At 38.4% G+C, this 21,993-nt stretch overlaps 1 protein-coding gene across 1 annotated transcript in view; it reads left to right on the plus strand.

The window, feature by feature from the left end:
- The window catches only part of ccser2a (coiled-coil serine-rich protein 2a), a gene marked incomplete at its 5' end in the record, with an annotated part of 37,236 nt that extends 17,209 nt beyond the window's left edge, over positions 1 to 20,027 (plus strand). The window contains 5 exon segments of the mRNA XM_079248695.1: positions 1,121 to 1,183; positions 1,257 to 1,379; positions 4,762 to 4,908; positions 16,008 to 16,655; positions 16,658 to 20,027. Coding sequence (XP_079104821.1) covers positions 1,121 to 1,183; positions 1,257 to 1,379; positions 4,762 to 4,908; positions 16,008 to 16,655; positions 16,658 to 16,756 — 1,080 coding nt within the window. The 3' untranslated portion in view covers positions 16,757 to 20,027.
- Positions 20,028 to 21,993: the final 1,966 nt, after the last annotated feature.

Consider the following 21,993-nt stretch of genomic DNA (forward strand, 5'->3'; position numbering starts at 1 on the left):
TTGAAATGCTTCTCTGCTGTACATTCAAACTTGCATCTTTGCTTGAGTGTATGTGTGAGTGTGTCTATGAAGCAGATACTTTGACAGATGCTGCTTTGTCATTCAGGCAAATTCTTTTAGAGAGGGAAAAAAAGATAGGATGACTTGGTGAAGAGAAATAAAAAGTATCAGCTTATGAAAATTTGCACATAGCTATATGACAGACTCATAAAACCTGCACTCTATAAAAACACAGTCCACTCTATGCAGTTAAAGATATGCACAGACATAAGCCCCTCAACTGCACCCTCAATAAAACAAAATTATATTTAATGTCCTGACTTTATTTAGCTGCTGTTTGGTGGATATTAATGTTCATGTTTGCATCTGAATGAAATGTCTCCTTCAGACATGTTCTGCATGTTTACTGTAATTAGGCAAACACTATAGGCATCAAAGGAGGTAAAATATAATTGGACTCATATGTAGCTCTGTGCTTAATTGCATTTTTTTTTCTTTTAAAATGATGATGATGATGGCGTATGAGCCTTCACTTGCTGAATCTTTGCATCAGTGGACTTAGAGTCCCTCATCCATGGCGCCTCCTTTTTACATTTGCAGTCAAACTTCATCATTCTCAACTTGTATGAATATCTGGAGGAATATTGTTTAGAAAAAGTGAGAATGATAAAAATTGATCTGTTTTGTTCTTCTGGCAATATAAACTACATTGCTTTTAGCGTTTGGTTTGCATTTGGCATTTGTTTTATTTATTTATTTTTTATTCTGTTTCTGTGACAACAAACAAAGAATATGACAGAATATTTAAGACTGAAGTAAACAAAATATAAAAACTGTTGTAGAAAAAAATACACCGAAGATGCTGTACTTTATTAAGTACACTGAAGTGGGGACTGTTACTCAGATGCAAAAAAAATAAACATATCAATGCTTAATGAGGTACCCTGCCTCTGGTATCTAACACTTGCTGCAGACTGTTCAGGGTCAGCGCAGTATATGTGCAAAAGAGTAAAATTTGTTCACCGAAGCGAAATACCACTCTTGAGGCATGCCTAAGGCAATTGATTCTGCTCACTGACTGCTCTGCATCTGTGTGTGTGTGTGTTTTGTTTGTTTCCAGCTTGAGGAAACAGACTTTACAGTAGTTTCTGAGGAAACGGAAGACAGTACTACAGCATCACAAGTAAGAAGCTCTACCTTTTGTTTTCAGTGATGTTGATGAGAAGCAGCTACATGTTGCTTGTGTGTGTTTTCAGTTGGAGATCCTGATTAAAGAAGTGCAGATGCTTAAAGAAGAGCTGAAGAGCAGAGACAAGATCATTGCTCAGCTCACATCGCAGTGTCAACAGCTACAACAACAGCATCAGCGAGAACAAATGGTGAGTTTCTGCAAACAGATAAAAAGTCTGTCAAAGGGACTCTGTTGTGTGAGGCGTGGAAACTTTACAGTATTTAAACCACTGAACCTCAAAGTTCTACCATCACTCTTCCTTAGATAACGGACAAAATTCGTCATTAAAAATGTTATTTATGTAGCACTTGTCATACAAAATGCAGTGTAGGAGCTTTACATAAAAAAAACAACACCCAAATATGGATCAAATTTAAAAACAAGCCTTTACATACTAAAACAGAGATAGAATGTACCGATTTATAGATAATAAAAAAAGTGTACAAAGACCACCTCAAAGAAGGTGACATTTTCTAATTGGAGGTTCAATTTTCTAATTGAAAATTGAAGGTTTTTTCTATTTTTTTATGTTTTTTCTAACATTTAATTTAATTTAATTTAATTTAATTTAATGTTTAATTAAATGTTTATAAGTAATTATAAATAAATGTATAAATAAATTTATAAATTTATAAATAATTATATTGATGATTATTTATAATTTATTTATAAATTTATAAATAAATGTTTATAAATAATTTAATGTTCTTTCTAACATTTTCTAATTGAAGGTGACATTCTCTCCTTCTTACATGGAAGGAGAGAATTCCATGTATTTCTTAAGTTTTTGTTATAATTTTACATTTTGCATAGGTGAGATTGAAAATAAAAAATGTCTGTAGAAAAAATGGTTTTAATAAATGTTGCCGGCAAAGAATACTTATTTATTTTGAGCAAGTAGCTCAGATTTATAGAAGATCTTCTATTTGACAATGCAAATGTAATCATTGTTTCAGATATATTCCACATGCACGAGTCAAAAAATGTTAATAAAAATGGTATTCTCATTCTCTGATGATGAAAACTACATTATTAAGGCCAAGACACTGTGAATGACAGAACATGCAAGATATCAATACAGATGCGTCTGCTGTTGTTGCGTTCATGTAGCTTTTTATCTGTTTCCCCCCTTCATGTAAGTTCTTTTTGCAGATAGTTAAGTACATCTGCTTTTGCCTTTCATTTTCTGTCCTTTACATCCATTCCACATTTATTAGATTTTGCTAAAAGATTTTATGAGAGACAAAGACTGCATGATTATCGCATGCCATGTGACAGACTACAGGGCCAACTGTTTGGCTTCTTAATGGTAAGAGAAGACGAGCTCTAATATGGTTCATTGTGCATGTGAATTCAGTATCTGATGGGATTTTGCTTTACTCCCACATGCACTCCATTGTGTTATCCCTGCCTACCAACAATGTCTGTTCTGTTCCATTTTGACTGGCTCCAACTCCACTTTTCCCTTGTTAGCCAAAAAAATAGTATGTCTCACTGGCATTATTCAAATCCCTGCCATATTGAGAAATGCCAAAATGTCAAAGCAGGGCCTGTCCACCAGCTTAGCTGCTGCATAGTATCTGTCCAATTAGAATTAACACCCAGCCGACACCAGATTCTTTGCTCAGTTCAGTATTGTTACCCCTTACACCCAAAAGCAAAGGCAGTAAGCCAGGACATATTCTCAGATCTGTGGCTGACTTTAATGAGTGGAGAGACTCTGAAAGGGAAAATGCTAGGGGAAGTGGGAGGAAAATAACCCTGACCTTTGATTATTTAGTTGCATTGTAAACTAAGTCATCTTTATAAGGATTCAGTGTGAGAATTGTGGGGGCTATTAGCAAATATCTCAGGGTTGAACTGATTTAATTAGATGACCAATCTGACATATTCTACATTATGAGAAAAAAATATTTTGAATTCAAAGCTTGTGAAGACTTCCTGTTTGTTTTTGTCATCCATTCTTATTTGAGCAATTGGTGACATCTCACCGGGCCCAAACTCTGCAACTCTCTGCCCCAGAAGTTACGCTCCATCGCTGACCTGCCCCTGTTTAAAGCTCAGCTAAAGACCTACATTTTTTTTTAGATCAGCCTTTGACGTATAATAGAATTGTTATTCATGTACTGATCATCATTTTAATAATCTATTTTTAGTGTACTATATTTTTTATTTACTTTTTATTTGTTTTTATCTCTGACCAGCACTTTGACCAACTGTGGTTGTAAGTGCTTTATAAATAAAATTTCACTGATTTAATTGAAAAAAAAATCATGTTTTATCCACAGTTTTAAAAAAAAGTCTACTAAATGTGCAGCTTTTCATGAAATTGGTTTTAGGATCTTATTAAGCTTGGGATCCTAAATAAGCAGAGGGAACTAAAGGCTGAACAGGGAATGGGGAGAAAGGTTGACAGAAAACAGATTTTTCTGCCTGACGTGACGGAAGCTGGTTGAGATGCTCGACTACTGTTTGCTCAGAATATTCTTTTTCCTCTTGTTATAGTTGCAGTAAAATTTTCACCAACAGTTGCAAAATCTTGCAGTTTCTGTCTGGTAGTATTAATATATGCATGTATTTTAATGTTTTAGTCATAAATAAAAGATAAATATTTGTGCTTTTTTTAAATGTAAAGCACTTTACGCTACATTTTCAATGTATAAAAGGTGTTTTATAAATAAAGATTGATTAATATAATATAATATAATATATAATGCCTTCACAAAAAAGAACTTGAAATGATTTCAACATTTGTTTTCAGTAATAGATTGGTCTAGACAACTTCTGACTAATTTAAGAGGTGTTATTGGCTGGATTTAAACTTAAGGTTACAAGAAATATAAAATAACACTTTTTGGTGTTCAAAATGTTAAAGCAGAATATCTAATAACCCTAACACAGTAAGAACTGATCAAAGTAAAAGGTATGAAGGTTTAGGGAAAGGAGCTCTTAAAAAATGTGCTCTTATCAAACAAAGCTTTAAACAACTGAACTGAAAAAGTTACAAAAATGGGTCATTTGTAATAAATAAAACAGGATTAGTTAAACAAGAATAAAATGATGATAAAGTGATTTACGCTAAACAAGATAAACAACACTTCCGTTAAAAGCTAAACTAAATCAAGAGATCTTGAGCCTCTTTTCAAAAACATCAACAGGCTCTGCAGCCCTGACGTTTGACAGACTGGGGCTGTAGTGGTGGAACAAGGCTTCATCATAGTTTTCAGTCCTCATGGTAAAAAACTGCTAAAAGCCCACCCAATGATTGTAAAAATGCCAGTTCCAACATCATGAGCTTTATTTGCTGTTGCGTTTAAACTTGTCCATCAGTTGTGATCAAAACTAATAATATAATGTTTTAAAGATAATCAAAGACATCAAGCTGTGCCAACTACATTTTGTTGCTCTTCAGTTTCCTTATTGTTACACATAACTGAAACATTTTATTTTAAAACAATTGTGTTATAATTAGGTGACGTTACGAATAAATGTTGACATGTTATGAGACTGCATCTTCTTTCCCCTCCTAGTCTCATCAAGGGCGACAGGTCAGGTGTCAGAGCCAACAGCAGAGGGCTCCCTCCTCATTACGACAGAGTGAGACGCAGATGGACAAACGGACACAGCACCACTATGACAAGGCAACCCAGACATACTGGAGACCACCTAACCATGCTGTGAGTTCCAATATTATTTATTTCAGTTCTAATTATTCATACTTTACCACACACACACACACACACACACACACACACACACACACACACACACACACACACACACAAATCAACTCTGGTACTATATTAAACAAAACAGATTACCAGCTCTTCCTTTTGATAAAGTCTGTGACAAAAGTTTTTCTGTTGATTAAATAAAAAACTATTTACCATTTAACTGGTGCGTTTGTCATTTGCAAGGAACGATACCGCTGCCTGACTGCAAGTATACAATCAGCCAAGTTCTTTTTCAGTTCTCCACAACTGGAGAGACCCCAGTTGGTTAAATCAACCTATATGTCCTCTCAATGGAATACAGTTTATGAGACCACCAGTGTGCTTGTCACGCCACCCCCCACTGTTAATGAACATGGAGGATGGTAGTCATGTTGGACTGAACAGATTTAAAGGAGAAAGAAAGCAGGCAGCGAGAGAGGAAGGTGGGAAATGATGGGTATGTGTTCCATGTTTGCAGCATCATGGCACAATAGCATGCAGTGTGGCAACTAGTTATTGATTTCTTAGCTGGAGTGCTGCAGGCAGTATGCCTAGTAAACACTCTCCTAATTGGCCTACCCCTCGGCTAAAAGGGCAACACAGTAGGCAGCAGGCATAAGCAGGCACATATAAGTCTTATCAAGAGAAAATAAATTCATTCAACAAAATCATACCATATAGGTTCTCAGCTGCTGTCTTAATTGGAATATAAATAATGCACAGTCAATAATCTGGGTACCAGCAGATAGTGTATATAAATGTTTTCATGTATTACATACAAACAACAGGTTAAAAAAAAAAACTGAATTAAATCTGTGCTCGCTGTAAGAACATATGGTTTAACAGTTGCTATGGAAACTATCAAAGCAGGGCTATTCTGAACGGGAATCATCTCTATGGTGTGAATGTCTATCTTTGACCTGTCGTACCTGGTGCATAATGGCCCACTAAAACACGAAACACATCCTGATTGCTTCTCGGCTGTGCCTCTGCTCTTCATTCCCCCTTTTTAGATATTCCTTTCTTTCTCTCCATCATCCACTTTTTCTCCTTTAATCTCTAATACTGTCATCGTCAGAGTGCAGTTGGTTTCCTGCACTCTATTTTACTGCTCTGTGGAGATCTACGTTTTATTATTATTAGTAACATTTTGTATTTCAGAGCTCGCGGTTGCTATTAAAGGTTAGCTCGAGCTTTTGTTGCCTTTTGATGAGAAAAGAGAAAAAAGAGAATATTGAAAGTGCAAACAACCAAAAAAAAAAAAAAAGAGACGTTTCTTTGTTAGATTTTTTTTAAAATTTATTTTTAGTTTTTATTTAAGATCTTGGTATTGTGCAAGTCATTCTCAGCAAACTTAGCTTTGGTGTTCCTCTGCAACTTATCTTGAAAGTTTTTCTTTCAAGCCTATGTAGTTTAACTGTAACAGTTTATAAACAAATATTATTTCCACTCTTACTTCAGTCGTGTATTGTTGCATCTATTTTGCTGTTCTCTGTCGTCTTCCAAACACATACAAGGATAGATTTATGATGCAGTGCTATATTTTATTTTTCATTCCTAGTTGCTGTAAAATGCTTTCACTGCAAATTATCTTTTCCTCATACATTAAAAGCCACTCTGGTTTTAACACTAATTATTGCCCTCTGGTAGTATTTTTTAGTGGTATGGTGAAAGGATGGGCCACAATGAAATTGGATGTCAGAAGCCAATAAATGTTATCTTTTTATAGCATTAGTTATATTGTATATTTGCCTTATCAGTGGCTGTGAGGTTAAATGTAAACTGGACAGTGTGGAGTCCCATGCTGTGTACTGCCAAAATATTGAACGTTGATTTCTTAGATTACTTACTAGGAGTGGGACAATTGAATTGAAAAATTGAACATCGGGAATTTTTGCTTCGCAATTTTAAAAAAGATTTTTTTTTCCAAATTAATAAAAATAATCTTATTATAAATTTTTTGTCATTTTTATTGTTTTTATTGATCTTTTTACCTGTCTTCTTGGTTATTATAGCAGCAGAATGATGGTCTGGATACTGTGTTGTTTTATTCCCAACTGAAATCAAGAAAAATGATGAGCAAAAAAAAGTTTTGTACATCTTTTTTTTGTTTTTAATCTACAAAAATCAGGAATAATAAAGAATTGTGAGAATCCCAATTTAAATCGAATCAGCACCCAAAAAAATCTGAATCGAATTGGGACAAAAGCATATCGTCACAGCCCTACAACTTACTGTGCTTTGAGCTCACATTGAGCGTAAAAACAGAATAAGCTTGTGGCCTTTAACTCTGGGACATGACTAATGAGGAGTATTTTCTCTTCAGTGTGCACACAGAGCCTTTAGTCAGTAATATCTGTATAGCAGCCATTCATACCCAATATCTATTTATTTTTGTCAGGATCTAAAAGGTTGTGAGTTGTTACCCTTAGGGCCGCAGTAACCCATCTCCTAACTTTTCCTCAGTCTGTAGGAAGAACTTGGCAACATATCCTAACCTACTGCTTTTGGCAGCAGCTTCTCCAGCTTCTCACTTTTAATCTGTTTGCAGTTCCAGTTCGAGTCCAGCAGCATGCCCAGGATAAAATGCTCTGATAATAAGAAACCAGCATGTCTGTTAATGTACAAAATAAACAGAATATTGGTCATGCTTGTCACAGCTGGTTACGTACCAGGTGTCACATTAGAGCCTTCTTAAAGTCACTTTTCAGTATGAAGAGCTCCAAGGAAGGCTTTCTCAACCTGCTCATTTTTGCAGTGAATAAAATCTGAGTGGTATGAATTTCATTAGCTTGTATTCTACAGAAAACGGTACAGCTTTGTCTTTGCTTGTGATTTCGCCCTGCCTGAGATTGTGAGAGTGGGATGTATCCCCTGTGTTCGAGTGCAGAGCACACTCAGTCAGTGTGACTGAACAATGAGTTCATCCGACTGAGGACTGGGGAGCCGACCTTCCTAATAACCCAGATAAACAAACATGCAGATGAGCAGCCGCAGTGAAACAATGGCAACACAATAAGCAGCGTTACATCATTGGCAGACAGAGAGGATAATTACAGCTACACTCCTACTCCCTCTCTGCCTCTTTAACATCCTCTTCTTCATCTCCTTTTCTCCTCTCGCAGCCTTCTTCATGTCTTTTTTAGCGCTCCTGCTCTTTTGTTTTTGCTCTTGCATGCTTCAGTGATTTCTCCCTTTCCTCGTGTTTATGTCCCTGTCAGTCTGCTCGAGATTGCTACTCTTCTCAACCTCTTACCTCCTTTGTAATTTGATCAATTTGCTGTCACTGGGAGTGAAAGGACAGGGAAGAGTGATGAAGAGTGTTGAGCTGCAGGTGGAAACTTCCCCCCCTACCAGATCTTGACACTATCTCTCCACCCACATTCTCTCTGTCTGCTCCCAGACAAACCTTCACAAATGCACTCCCATTTATACACGCTTAGTCGTGGAGAGGTGAAGATTTAATTGCCAAAGTCGGCAAAGTGAGTCATTGTGGCCAGACTGGAGTGTTAGTTTTAGCCTGCTACATGAATCCAAGCAGAGTGGGAAGCTGCTCTGCGGACATATCAGAGACTTCTAAATACTCTTATCTAAAGAAAAGGTTGTACAATTACAAAGAATAACTTTAATTTGACTTGTAAATTCCTGTTTTACTTTAGGCAATTTTCACCATCTGCTTGAGGGACAGAATATGTATACTTGCTGTCTAAAGCAAGCATGAGAAAACACACTTTCAACCATGAATGCTAATGCACTTGTTACTTCTGATGAGAGAAACACAATTTCACACACGCGTGCATTACTATCTTTATTATTTCAAATCTCTTTTCAGATTCTCAGATAAATTACGTTTTTAAAGCTGATATCGAGCACCTTTTGAGTCATTCACGAATTGGCAAATGACACACTCAGAGATAAACGTGTTACTGTAAAACCCATCTGGTGATGCTGGTCTCAACTGTATGATGACCTTTTTTCACTTTACCGCCAAAACTGACATCAAACCAGTTTTCCAAAGAGCAAAATTTTAATATTCTGCCCCAAAATATGACAAAGCAAAACTATGTAGCTGTGGTATTGGTCTTGAAATGCTCTAATTTAAGAGACTTGTTGAAAGTTTTACTGTTTTTTCAGTTCTACGTTCTTGTCATTGCCACTTAGCTGAGAGTTCTGGAAAGTCTTTTGCTGAGCTGTAGAAAGAGTCCATAATGCAACGTTTTGTAAAAAGCACCTCATCACTGCCAGGTGAATAGTTCATCTCTGCAAATGTCCAGCGAACAAGAGGGAGTCAGGGGGGGCAGCAGTGAGGATGAAAGCCCTTTCTGTTTATTGGAAAGAACTTCGATGTTTTGCTACTGCGTACTGCAAACTCTGGATTTCTGGGTTGATGGGTGAGAAATACAATCGGTTTTCATGCAGTTGATAGATAGAACAAGTGAGGAATGACTTTAATAGTTTCTGACTTTCTGCCCCAGTGCCCATGTAACGCTCTGTCAATGTTTGATTGGCGAGTATTTACAACCCTGGAAAATGTAAAAATCTGACAGGCCAGGCCGCTCTTCAGTCCTAATAAAGCCAGAGTCTGTCAAGAGGTGTTCGCTCGCAAGCTCTGCAACCTAGACTTGAGTTCTTATTGCATTTTCCTCTCTGCAAGTGAATCCTCAGCAGGAGGCTTCTGTCAAGACCTCCTGCTGAAACAATTGTTGGTGTTGAAGAAAGGACATGGACAAAAGCAGATGAGAAAAACTCATTCCTCCCACACCCCCCCCAGAGCAGTCTCACTGGGAAGCCCTGAAATAGACTTGGCCTCACCTGCTAGGAAGTCGGGACCTTCCTCTTTTCATCTTTACTTTCCCACAACTATGTCTAACAGAGTTTGTTCCTCTCTTTTCTGTATCAGAGTCGTGTTCGAGAGGTGGCCCTCTCAACAGCTCACAAAGAAGTAGCATTTGCCATCGTTTCAGTCTGCCTGCTTTACATGAAGCCCCAGCTGCAGCTTCACTTCGGTTCCCTCCGTGAAAGCTTGGAAGCTTGATGCATGACCTCAAGATAAACCTTTTCTGAGGAGAAGAGTTTGTATTGTTTCATTATTGTTCACAGTTAGAGCTCGATAACATAATGTCACAGATGAGGGACAAAAAATGTAATAAATTATGCTACAAAAATAGTAAAACGTTCAGCAATCACAAGAAATTTTTTATGACAACATATTTCACAACAGCAAGAATGGATGTGTACATCTTTCCTTACTGTCTCATTGTAAATTACAAATCCATTTTAAAACCTTCAAGTTTTACTCCGTTATATTCAGAACTTAGTGCTTAGTTTATGCTGGAAAAAGAAAAATACTACATTTGCAGTGCAGCAGCACCTTACTGCTCTCTATTTGAAATGTCTGGTTTTACTTTTAGTGTTTTTAAAGTTTTATTTTCTTGAGATCCAGTTTGCTTCGACTGGTATCAACATGTAGACTAAAAGGCAAATACTCTACAGGGAATTTCTCAGACTGTGGCCATCTTTACAGGCAACAACTCCCAGTGGGAAATGATCCTGCAGGAACACTGACCTTTGCAAAACTTTTGAATAGAATTTTTTTTTATCTCTTCATTACCTGGAGTGTAAAAACAAATTCAGACCAAAAAGGTTAAAAACAAAAAAATGACCTTTAAAGGCATTATACCATTTTCTAATAAAAGTACAGTTACATGAGCACAATGCAGTTTTCACAGCTTTTCTACTTAAGATGAAAACTGTAATATTAAGTGCTTATATATGCAGAAAATGAGCTTTCAGCAAAAAAAAAAAAAAAAAAAAAAAAAAAGGATCAAATACATATCTGTTCAAAGTGAGATAAAATAAGATAAGATGAAAGTCCAGGCAGAGTTGTGTTATCAGAGAGGACGTTTTCAGTTCAGCTGGAAAAAAAGAATTGTGATTAAACCTTCTTGACTGCGGCCGCCTTCCCTCCTGCAAGGTGTCAATGACATGTGATGTGAGATGTTCTGCAGTGTCAGCAAAAGTCAGACATGATTCCTAATCAGCATGCATTGCTTCAACACCATCATGCATCACATCATGTCAGTGTCGGGCCAGGGGTCAAGTCAAATTGTCTGTTTTGCTTATAAAGTGTCTTAACTGTGTGAAATGACCCTTAAGTTTTGCGGCGACAGAGAACTACTAACTCAAAGAAAGAAAGAGCACTAAACCATCATTTATGAATAGAAACGAGATTCTGTCCCTTATTTTCTTGAGACCGCAATATTTAAATTTGAAGCTTTATATTCATACAGTCGTACTGAGATTCATGAATGTTTGCTCAGGAAGATGAGCGTGAGCTGTGGAACCTCTGATCTATTTTTCACTTTTTTTCATTTCTATTTTCACCACAACAGACTTGAATCACAGCTGAGTGCAAGTCTGGTCAGATACTTAAAACTGAAGTTGTGAATCTCTCCTACCAACCTCGTGATGTTTTCACAGGGGCAAGAAAAAGTGCTTAGGAAAAGACAATTCTTTTGCTTTATTCAACCTTGCTTTTAGACTACTAATGGGATGTTTCAGGAAGTTCAGGAACAGTGTGGTCTGCTAGAGAGAGAAAAAAACTCTGGTGTGAACTTTGCACACCATTTGCATACACAAACTGCTTTTAAAAGACACAAAGAATCATCATACATCAGGCACGTATCAAGTCTCAGCGCCTCACATCTACTGAACTTCATTTTACACTGGATATGGGTTCAGTCTTGACAATTTGTTTAATATTCAGGCTGAGTTTTAATTGCAAAAAAGCCTCAGAAATAATGAGTTTAACACTGACGTGACATATCCATCTCTGCATGCCGGTATGTGTCATTGTGTGCTTGCTAATTCGGCTGTTTGTATTCTAACAAAGCATTTACGCCTGAGTGTCATTTCCATGTGGGCATGATTTTCTGTGTGTGTGTGTGTGTGTTCTGGTACGTCATGCCTTTTGTCCTTTGTGTTTTCTTTGCATAGGGTGTGCTGCCCACCCCCATGCTGTCCCCTTGGCAGGCACATCACCAAGGCTTGACCCGTACCAGCATGCCCCAGCGCAGACAGAGTGAGTCACTAACATCCTTTGCAGTCTCTCTATCTTCCTATAACACTGTGTGTTCATGGATCTGGAAATAGCTGGAAAAGTTCAGTTTCATTTCAAACTGAAGCTCCTTGTTTGTTTCCACTTTGTGTGTTGTATCTACCTCATTTTTAATAAAATTCGTAACAGGTTTCAATGATTGTTTTAGTAAACTGCTTGCCTTTTAACAGTTAATTCCATGTTGTTCTGATTCACTGCCCCCAAAATGTGATGGCTTTGTGCATTTATTGGTTTAATTCAATCAGAAATCAATTAACCTTGTTGCTTTCAGATTTCTCTATTTCTGCTCCTCATTGTAAGAGCTCTCCCTGTCTGCACATATCCATAGAGGAATACTTCACTGCAATTTACATCAGGGATAAGATCAAAATACGATGGCTGTAAATTATATACCAGCCCCCCTAGCAGACAGTGCATGTGCTCTCCTTGAGCAAGACTATACCTTTTGCATTCTCTTTGTGTTTGATATAAAAGTGAAATCTGCAGACTAAAACAGTTTGACTCCATTGAGAAAGACAGAAGCGCAGAACCAGTGACAGCACAGTCGCAACATCCTCGCCTATCTTACTCCGTCCCACAACAAAGCTGTTGTATTATGCTGTGCCGGCGAAGTGGCGTCTAGTAGGCGAGGCAGGTAAAGAAAATGACAGTGAATGAATAGACTTCACAAAATGAACATATGTGAGACTGAGGAGCACAAAGTAAAGATGGAAACAAAGAAACCACACTGCGCTGCTTTCATTTGTATTGCTCAGGTTCTGCTTTGTATTGATACAACTGGAAAAAAAATTGTGAGCACGGGTAAATTTTAGGAAATGATTCAAGTCATTTCAATATCGAATGATTTTGTGGGGTTTTGTGTGACTAGTTTGACACACATGCAAATGTTCAGCAGAGGTGTGTTTTAGCAACCAGTCTTAATAAGCTTAATGCTGAGTTACATCAGGAATAGAAGAGAAAAACTTTTTCCCAGCAGAAAAACAAGAGTTTGAAAGAAGTGCTCTGAAACTTCCTAACAAAAACACAGTATGGTGTCATATTTTGATATAAGATGAAAAAACAGCCAAAAGGAAAACAAGTACATATTTATTTAACTGGATAATCCACTGATGCTCTGACCCCCCCCCACTGGGAGCACTTAACTGTAAACAAAACCTGTGAAAAAGGTCTTCAGAATAAAACAATAAATACATGTTGCATTAATTATATTTTACTTTTAAATGGTTTGCTAGTTGAACTAATTTGTGACATTTCTTTGCAAGCACAGGCTTTGACATCCTCTCCTCAACCTTAACCCTTGTCTATCCAGAGTTTAAATTTGATTAAATCCTCATTTTCTCTTCTCTACTTTTGCCCCCTCACACACATGCCTTTGGCAAGACGTGGAGCACCTAGTGCAGTACTTCACAGATACAGCGTGGTACAGTAACCCTTTACTTAACATGAACTGAACTTGCTGCCCCTTCAGAACTGCTCGCTGGGCTTTGGTCTGGCAACCTGTGACACAAGAGAAGCATGCCCTTCTACACACATTTGCATGATTTACTTTTGGTTTTTATTTGGTTTGGACTCTGTGTATATCTTCTTGGGGCTTTGGTCTCTTCTTCTTTGTGGATCACAGTTTTGGTTGAAGGTGTTTTTTGGTATATTAATTTTCTTCCTTTTTTTATGAGCAAAAAGTGCTTTTTTGTGCTTCATTCAGTGGTGTTTGTAATTTATTCCATCCTATCACTTTAAGTCTGAATGATATCCCTTGCATGCCTTGGATAATCCCTCTGCGTGAATGTTTTTTTTTCTTTATTTCCGCCATCCAGCAGGTGCTTTACCATACCAGGTATATCAAAAGAAAGAAAAACATTCACAAGTGACCCTTATATTGGAAGTGGATGCGCATCGTTTCTTGAACAGTTACCCTCACTCTAACTCCTCCTTCTGAAGCAGTAAACCAAGCCTGAGACAAATGTCACACAATCTCCACTGCTTACATCTGAACACTCAACCATAACAAATTACACCTGAAGTCCAATCTAGTCCTGAAACCATACACACCTGGACTAAAAATCTCATCCACTCTTGTGTTGTAATTATAGCGTCTTCCCTTAAACACATCATTGCAGTTTGTACATTCACGATCACGGTGGGCCGTGACATCTTTCAGGTGCAAGAAATTGGCATGATGGGGAATACATTGTAGCCTGATAGCCATCATTAATAGCTTAGATATGAAGTCCATATCGGTGTGGCAAAAAGCTGAGTACGATTGCTGCAAATTATTAGGATCTGTAGCAGACAGCTGTAGGTGCAACTTATTATTGGCTGCAACCCTTCAGACTTGTCATGTCACTTTGGTTTAGTCAAGCTAGGAGCAGTTAAAAATACAGTACGATGTGCACTCATTATGAACCTCACAATTAGAGGTTCCACATTAATAGCCCACTTATGTTAACAGGCATTTTGGCTTGTATTTCCCACATAACATGCCATCTAAACTGAAAAATAGCACAAATTCTGGCCTTATAATGACATCACCTGTAATTTGTATGTTTGAAATGTGGGAGAATCCTTCACTCTGACCCTGAATCATGACAGAAATGAGGTATTAACAGCTTGACAATGTGTTCATGGCTTGATTGGCAGCATAAGTGCTAAAATAAAATTTATTCACAACTTGAAATATGAAAATACATGCAACAGCAAACCGTCACAAAGAGGTGGTGCAGGTGGAGGATGCACTGTGGTAGGGGACCAGGAGATGGAGCTGTGGTGCCGGGAGTCTACCACCCTAGCACTTTTAATGACTGATGGTAGAAATAGGCACCGCAATCTGAGCAGAACAGCTATATTTTCACATCTTTTGAGATCTGTTCACTTCCCACTCGCAGAGTGTGTTTGTGCCAGAACTGAGTTCAGGTTCATTAGTAGCTATAGATGGTTTTAGGTCGATTTAGTTCTGTGTTGTTGTGCTTTAAGGACAGAGACTCTGAAACAAATAGTGTTATGATTTCTTATAAGTGCTGGTAACTACCAGAAGAGATTAAAGATTCAGTCTCAAACTAGATAACGTTAATAACCTTCACAAATAACGGTGTGGAGGTAAGCCACTGAGAAAATGAAAGAAGTTATTGGTACAAACATCCACAAATATTGACTTTTTTTTTAGAGGCAGTTTGATAGATGTAATAATCACACTGTCTGAACATGTAATGTGTCTTTTTATCTGGAAATGTGGCTCAATATTGTTTTAAAAAAGTTAAAGTTGTCTTATTTCACTCCACATAGGATAGTGAAAGCATTTCTTTTTAAAGTTGTGTAGTTCTGCAGTGTACAGCATTTCATGGCTGAATCTAAACTAATAAAGAAGGAAATTTATATAATCATAAATACACTTCAAAGTTATGTGTTCTACAAGATGATTAATTTATGAACAACATGTCAAATATCAAACTCTTTCAGGTGACACTGGGGATTATGGTTTAGTAAAGCAATATAACTGGAAGACAGCACCAAAGTTGGTTATTTCCTTTTGTTCGAACACTCAGCTTGGTTTTACAAAGGCTGCATAACCTGCGGCTCTTAGTTTCAATACTTTAGAGTCCCACAGAGCAGTAACTCAAAAAAACAACTCCAAAATTTCAGTGGATTCCAGATTCTTGCATGGCAAGGTTACTACCTGTTTGTTTTTAAGGGTTTCCTTTGTGTCTTTTTCCTCTCCCATTCTGGCAGTGGATTAGTAAATGCCAGTGGAAACAGGTTGTAATTATAAAGAATTAATGGATAAAATGAAACAAAAACAGAATTCTTTATGCACATTTTTGTTTGGAATTTTACTGACTAGTGGAAATATACAGAAACCTGGATTTAATTGGGATCAAACACACCACATTTACACACTTTTCACCGACTTTGTTTTTGGTTTATAATTCCTGCTTTTTTTTCCCCCCTACAGCCTCAAATACTACAGCCTTTCAACCCATGTCTCAGCGAGCACCCCCGCCAGGGAAGGCTTGTAAAAACTCCCCCCACCGAGGGCCCCAGTAAGGTCACAAAAGGTAGATCAGAGGAAACAACTCGCGTAACTGATGACTGTCCTCCTGAAGCTCTTGTGGCAGATGTGTTGGGGGCAGAAGGCTCTGACAAGCTGAGTCATCTACCCAGCACCAACCTGCACCGCCTGGGTTCTTGTGCTCCACAGGGGATAACTGCCAGAGACAGTCCAGCATCAGCAGCTCAGTCTGCAGCTCAGCATGGGGGGAGACCCCCTGCTGTGATGCTGCAGAACTCTATCACTTCAGGATCTGCTGGTTCAACTTGCCCTCGCATGCTGCAGCCTCCTTGCCTTCGAAAGCGTGTGTCTCTCCATGCATCCAAGCCAGGGGGCACTGCTGGCTTTGCCTCTCTGAGGCCAGGATGTTCCTTAGGGCCTGCGGCAAACCAGACCAAGCAGCTGCCGCCTCCATCTAGAGGCCTTCCCTGCTTTAACACTGGAGCCCAGCTGCAAACTTCCCTTTTCCAGCCTCTCAAAACATCAGAGCCTAAAAGAGATCCATGGTGCACCAGACTCAATTACCTGGAGGACCCCACCCAAGGGACACTCAAAGACTTATGGTCAGTCAAGACTGTGAACCCTTTAAGTCGCTCATGCCTCCCAAAGCCAAAGATTCCCTAAGGAGCTTAAATCTACCCATCAAAACTTAAAACTGGAATCATTCTGTCATCTTCCTAGTCATAAGGACAGTAGGTTGGTTTTTTCTTTTGAGTATGAAAGAAACACGATTGAGCTCACTAACCCATTCAGACTATTCAGTCATTGCCTGTCAGTGACACTGGTATTCTGATGGCTGTACAGTAATGTTTCTAAATTGGCTGCCACCACTTGTACATGTACTACATTTTTATAATTGATTGAAATGTAGTGTGTCACAGGAACTTATCTTCTCAAAAACCCACAGTAGAATATGACAGTTTTCAGGTTGAGGGGATTTTATGGAAGACAATTCCAGTTTGTTAGCTTTGCACATGTGCATGAATGCTGCAGATGGAAGAAAAGCGTGTTGCTAATCAGAATAGTTTTGCTTTTTTTTTTAAAATTTATTTTTTTCTAACCCTCAGCTAGCTAATGTCACATTTGAAAGTCTAAGATTGCTCGTGCTCAGACAGCTTTGCCCTCAGACACACGGGCGCATTTGATATCAAAGATGATGTGATTGTGACCTCTGCTGTGCATGTGGAGGGCTCAGGGGAAAATAGAGGAAAAAACAAAAAGTGGCGATGAAAAGGAGGAAAAAACAGTTAAAGTGAAATGGCAGTAAGTCTGAAAAGCTAAAAGCTAATCTTCAAAGGACTCTGGTGCTTCTCACTTCCAGAATGGAAATGTGGGTATCTGTAAATGTGTGTGTGTGTGTGTGTGTGTGTGTGTGTGTGTGTGTGTGTGTGTGTGTGTGTGTGTGTGTGTGTCCAGGTGTGAATGTATGACAGTAAGTGACATGGCGCTGTAGATTCACACATTCTCGTAGCCTAGTTCATTATACTGCTTACGTTCGGAAGGAACCCACAAACCCTACACATATGAGCAAAAAAGGGTCAGTCACCTGTTAAATGGTAGAAATTACACATGTAATGGGTTTTAGTCACCATGGAAATGTATTCATATCCATATGCACATATTAAAGACTCAAACCGGAACTACGACCTTAGCATCACTGTGAATTTTAAAGTTGGAACTGAAGAGTGAAAGAGTATAAAGCAAAAGGAAACTTTAAAAACCTTTCATGATATTGCGGTCAAATAATCTTGACAGACAAATAACGAGTAAAAAAAGACTATATATAAATTACTGTGTGTCTCAGTGTGTGTAGAAATCCACAAAATGATACAGCTCCAGTTGTTTCTGTTCATCACAGATGACAAAGTATGTCTGAACAAGCCCTCTGTGGCATCTTCAAGAAACAATACTGCTGATTATAACATGGGAAAGTGATGAAACCTTTATTTTTAGGATAATATTAAGAATCTCTTATTCAATTAAGGTTTTTAATTGTATCTTAACAATACAATGTCTTCACTATGTCACAGTAGTGTCCCTTAAATGCAGTTTAAGCAGCTTATTTTGATCAAATTTGATAGACCGTATATATTTTGGCACAGTTTTAGTTCATATATCTGTGGTTAAATAGATTTATTGTCTCATAACGACCAATTGTTGCTACAAGATGAATTAAAAGAATCACTTTCATGTAGACATGTTTTTTCTTACCTTGTGGGCTGCATGCACTGAGGTACAAAATAATATCATTTTTGAATAACAACTTTCTACTCCTGAATAATTAATGCAGCATAAGCAGCCCTGGCTGGCAAACTTCTTTTTTTTTCTGAACAACATAAATCCCCCTTATTAAATTTTGCATAGGTCTGCCCCATTCAGTAAGTTACTCAAATCTTAATGGATACCATCAGTTTGGTTGGGTTTAATGTCCCCAAGAAATTAAATTACAACAGATTTTTGGGAGGTTTATGTACAAAACAGCACCAACAAAGTAGTGTTGTTAGTGTTGTGAATTGTATTTTTAGGATTGTTAATCAGCAGAGCTTATGCGATGGTGGTTGGTTGCTGACCAGGCCTCTGGAGCCCACCAATCAGAAGTGACAGTTTTTGGAGAGGGGTATGCCTCCCTAGCTTTGGTCTTTGTCAGAGTCTTGTCAGTGAGTTTAAATTAACAACTCTCTGCTCTTTGTTTTATGGGGACTTTAGAGCTACAGACTCTGAACAGCCTGTTTGAAGCAGGGCTAAAGCCAGCAGTATTATAGGCATGTCGTACTGGATGGTGTGTGTGTTGCTTGTAGGACATATGGGACTTGCACAGAGTTCTTAAAAAGAGATCACCTTTAGTGTCACCTGTACAAATGAAGCTGTAACATGACGACAACAAAAAGAACAAAAAAAAAAACTTTATGTGGAAATAAACTTGGAAATGCACCGCAGTCAGGATATCATGACATGATGGAATGAAATCTAACACACCAAACGGAGAAAAAATTGACACGTCGTTTCACAGAAAACGAAAAGAAGAATGAAGCAATGACTTCTTCAGAAGAACATTTTTATAATCCACATTGTCTCCTTGAACTGCCCCCCCCCCCCTCCAATCGCCCACACATGGAAAGCGCTAACAGGGATTCATTAAACATATGAAGGTGTTCTGTTGTGTAAATGTGTGTGCGTTTGTGTCTGAGCTGTATTTTTGTTCCTTGTTGCTCCTCCTCTCACTTTTTTGCACGTCTCTTTGGGAAGATCAAAGGTATTAGCGCTGTGTATTCAGGTAAGGGAGCTTTTGGGGCATTAGTGGCGTCTCTGTGGGAGTTTTAGAGAATTGTGTTTATCGCTTCTTCGTGTACTCCTTCTGCAGTCAAACGTTCCCGAAATGTCCCCAAACAAAGAGCAGCAGTGTGTTAAAAAGACCTTCTGACAGCAACTCTACTCTCTTTTCTGTCACGCCACATGACCGCTTGGTGTACGCCTCTGGCAGTGTCCGGTCTGCTGCGTCCAATAATACACCCCACGCAGACAAAGCAAGACCGACAAACACACACGCACGCCAGCTCACGCAAGCTGCATAGACACTGGTGTGCAAGATCTCTGACTAAATTTGAAGAGACATGAAACTCGGAAGGAACACACTTCAGTTCAGTTTCCCAGCTGTCACACAAGTGCACCTACGTACACGTGCATTTACAACCAACAAAAAGTGCATAAAAGTATGATCGTGTTGCTTCGTAAGCTCCTGCAAAAAGACCTCTCCGAGAACACACCGAACCATCTGTCTGCTGCAGCTGAAAAAAGATGTGCAGCTCTAGTTTACCCAGGAAATGGGTTGAAGCTTGTGTGTGTGTGTGTGTGTGTGTGTGTGTGTGTGTGTGTGTGTGTGTGTGTGTGTGTGTGTGTGTGTGTGTGTGTGTGTGTGGTGAGCGGGAATCCACGTGGCTGATAAAGCATGTTTACCTGTTGGATGGCTCAACATTGTGCCAAACCAGTCAAGCAGTCGACGCTGCTCAGCAAGCCAAGAAAAACACATTTATTTTAATGAAAACAGAAATGGAGACAGGAGCACAGCAAGAGACTACAAAATGGAGCAGCAGGGACAAAAAAAACAAAAAAAAAGAAAACAACAAAACAAGTGATTAAAATCGTAAAAGTTGTTTTGATTGGGATAAATTGTCTATAGCATATTTCACGCTGTGTGAATGTTTGTCTTTAAAATGTGAAAGTGTCTAATAGAGAGGAAGAAGACAGCGTGGAAGAAAGGCTGTTTGCCTGCATTGTGGTCCATAGAGTAGCCCGGACCCCTCAGCTGTGTCACGCGCCGCTCAGCAGTGCCAAACAGGAAATCATTGCTGCCCATTGTGTGTATATGCACGTCTCCAGACACTTATGGCTGCCAGTGTTTCCCTTATTGAAGAGCGAGTGTGTGTGTTTGAGAGTGAGATGCGCACGCCAAGGCTAAAGGTAAACTTGTGCCAGATAAACAGGGCAGTGTCATTCTGCCCTCCCTGTGCTGTATTCCTCATCTCCAAATCAATGTCCTCGCTCAATTCAGCAGTCAAGCTAATCAGTCTTGCTAGCTCTGCTAGAACTAAACCATCGCTGGGCTGGAAACCTTTTTGCAGCAAGGTGGATCGATTCCAATGTCGGCTGTGGTCTTACATGATTTCTTTTTGCAAAAAAAACACCAAAACATTTTGGAGCTGGATCGCACAAAGGAGTGAGGTTTTGCACTATTACCCTGATGCATTTATGTTTAAAAAGAAGTCACCTTCACCCATCTTGATGACTGTTTTAGAGTAAAACAAGAGTTTACTGATACCAGGTTTCCCATTCTCACCACCTGAGTGTTTCTCTTGGCTGCGTTTCACATAGTTGAATTACCAACCAGAAGTTTGTAGTATTAGCATATAAAGTACCGTAACTGTAGCTATTCAGATATCTTTCAACAATATGCAAGGTCACTGTACATAATCTTGTGAAACGGCTGCGCTTCGCTGTTAAAAGTGCTGTCTGCAGTATTCTGTGCATTAATGTGTGAAGCAGAAAAGATGAGGGATTGTTACACTGTCTTTTCACTGACTTTTTATGCAAATGAAAAAAAGACAAATTAAGCTTTTGAGAATTTAAATCTGAAGCACTTTAAATGGCATCAGTTGTACGTGGTAAATGAGCGTTAAACTGGAGTTTTAGGCAACTCAGAATTGATTTGGGTTTACAAATAATTTTGTTTTATATTTTCTGTTTATTTTGAAAGAAACAAGAAAACTGACTAGGTTGCTTTGATTTCTCTAAAGTTGGAGCTTTGTCATCTTCTGGTTCCTTAATGTCTCATCCGTTTCTATGTTTTACAAATCCTTTCCTGCTGTGGTAACCATAAACTGTAAGTCAAGCCAAGTTAATGTAGCAGGAGCACAAATGAACACACACCAGTTCTTATCTATACAAAAATAAAGACGAAAGATGCCTCACTCCCATTTCTTTGTCCTTGTTTTCCTGTCTTATATTTCTTTGGAAATACAGTATGATTATGAAATAAAAAATGCCTTTATGCAGTATTTTCATTTCTCGTTGTAATGTTTTCTCTTAGACTTGTGTTTGTATGAATTCTCCTTCAAACACAAGGGAGCAGAAGTGTTTGAGATTCATGCCAGTCGGAAACTTGAATTAGCCTGGTTGTAATGGCATGCAGGGACTGCAGACGTCGACAATAAATAATGACACCGTCATTTATTGAAAACATGACATGGAGTGTGAAACTAGGAGGGCGAGTCAGACTTTGATATGACTTTATTTTTATAACGTTGACAGGTCGAATTAAACTGAGTAGCATGACTCATCTCTATTCATTACAAAGCACGCAGTCTCTTACACCTTGCATATAGTCCATTTAATA

This window comes from Telmatherina bonti, assembly GCF_933228915.1.
Source record: "Telmatherina bonti genome assembly, chromosome: 11".
NCBI lineage: Eukaryota > Metazoa > Chordata > Actinopteri > Atheriniformes > Telmatherinidae > Telmatherina > Telmatherina bonti.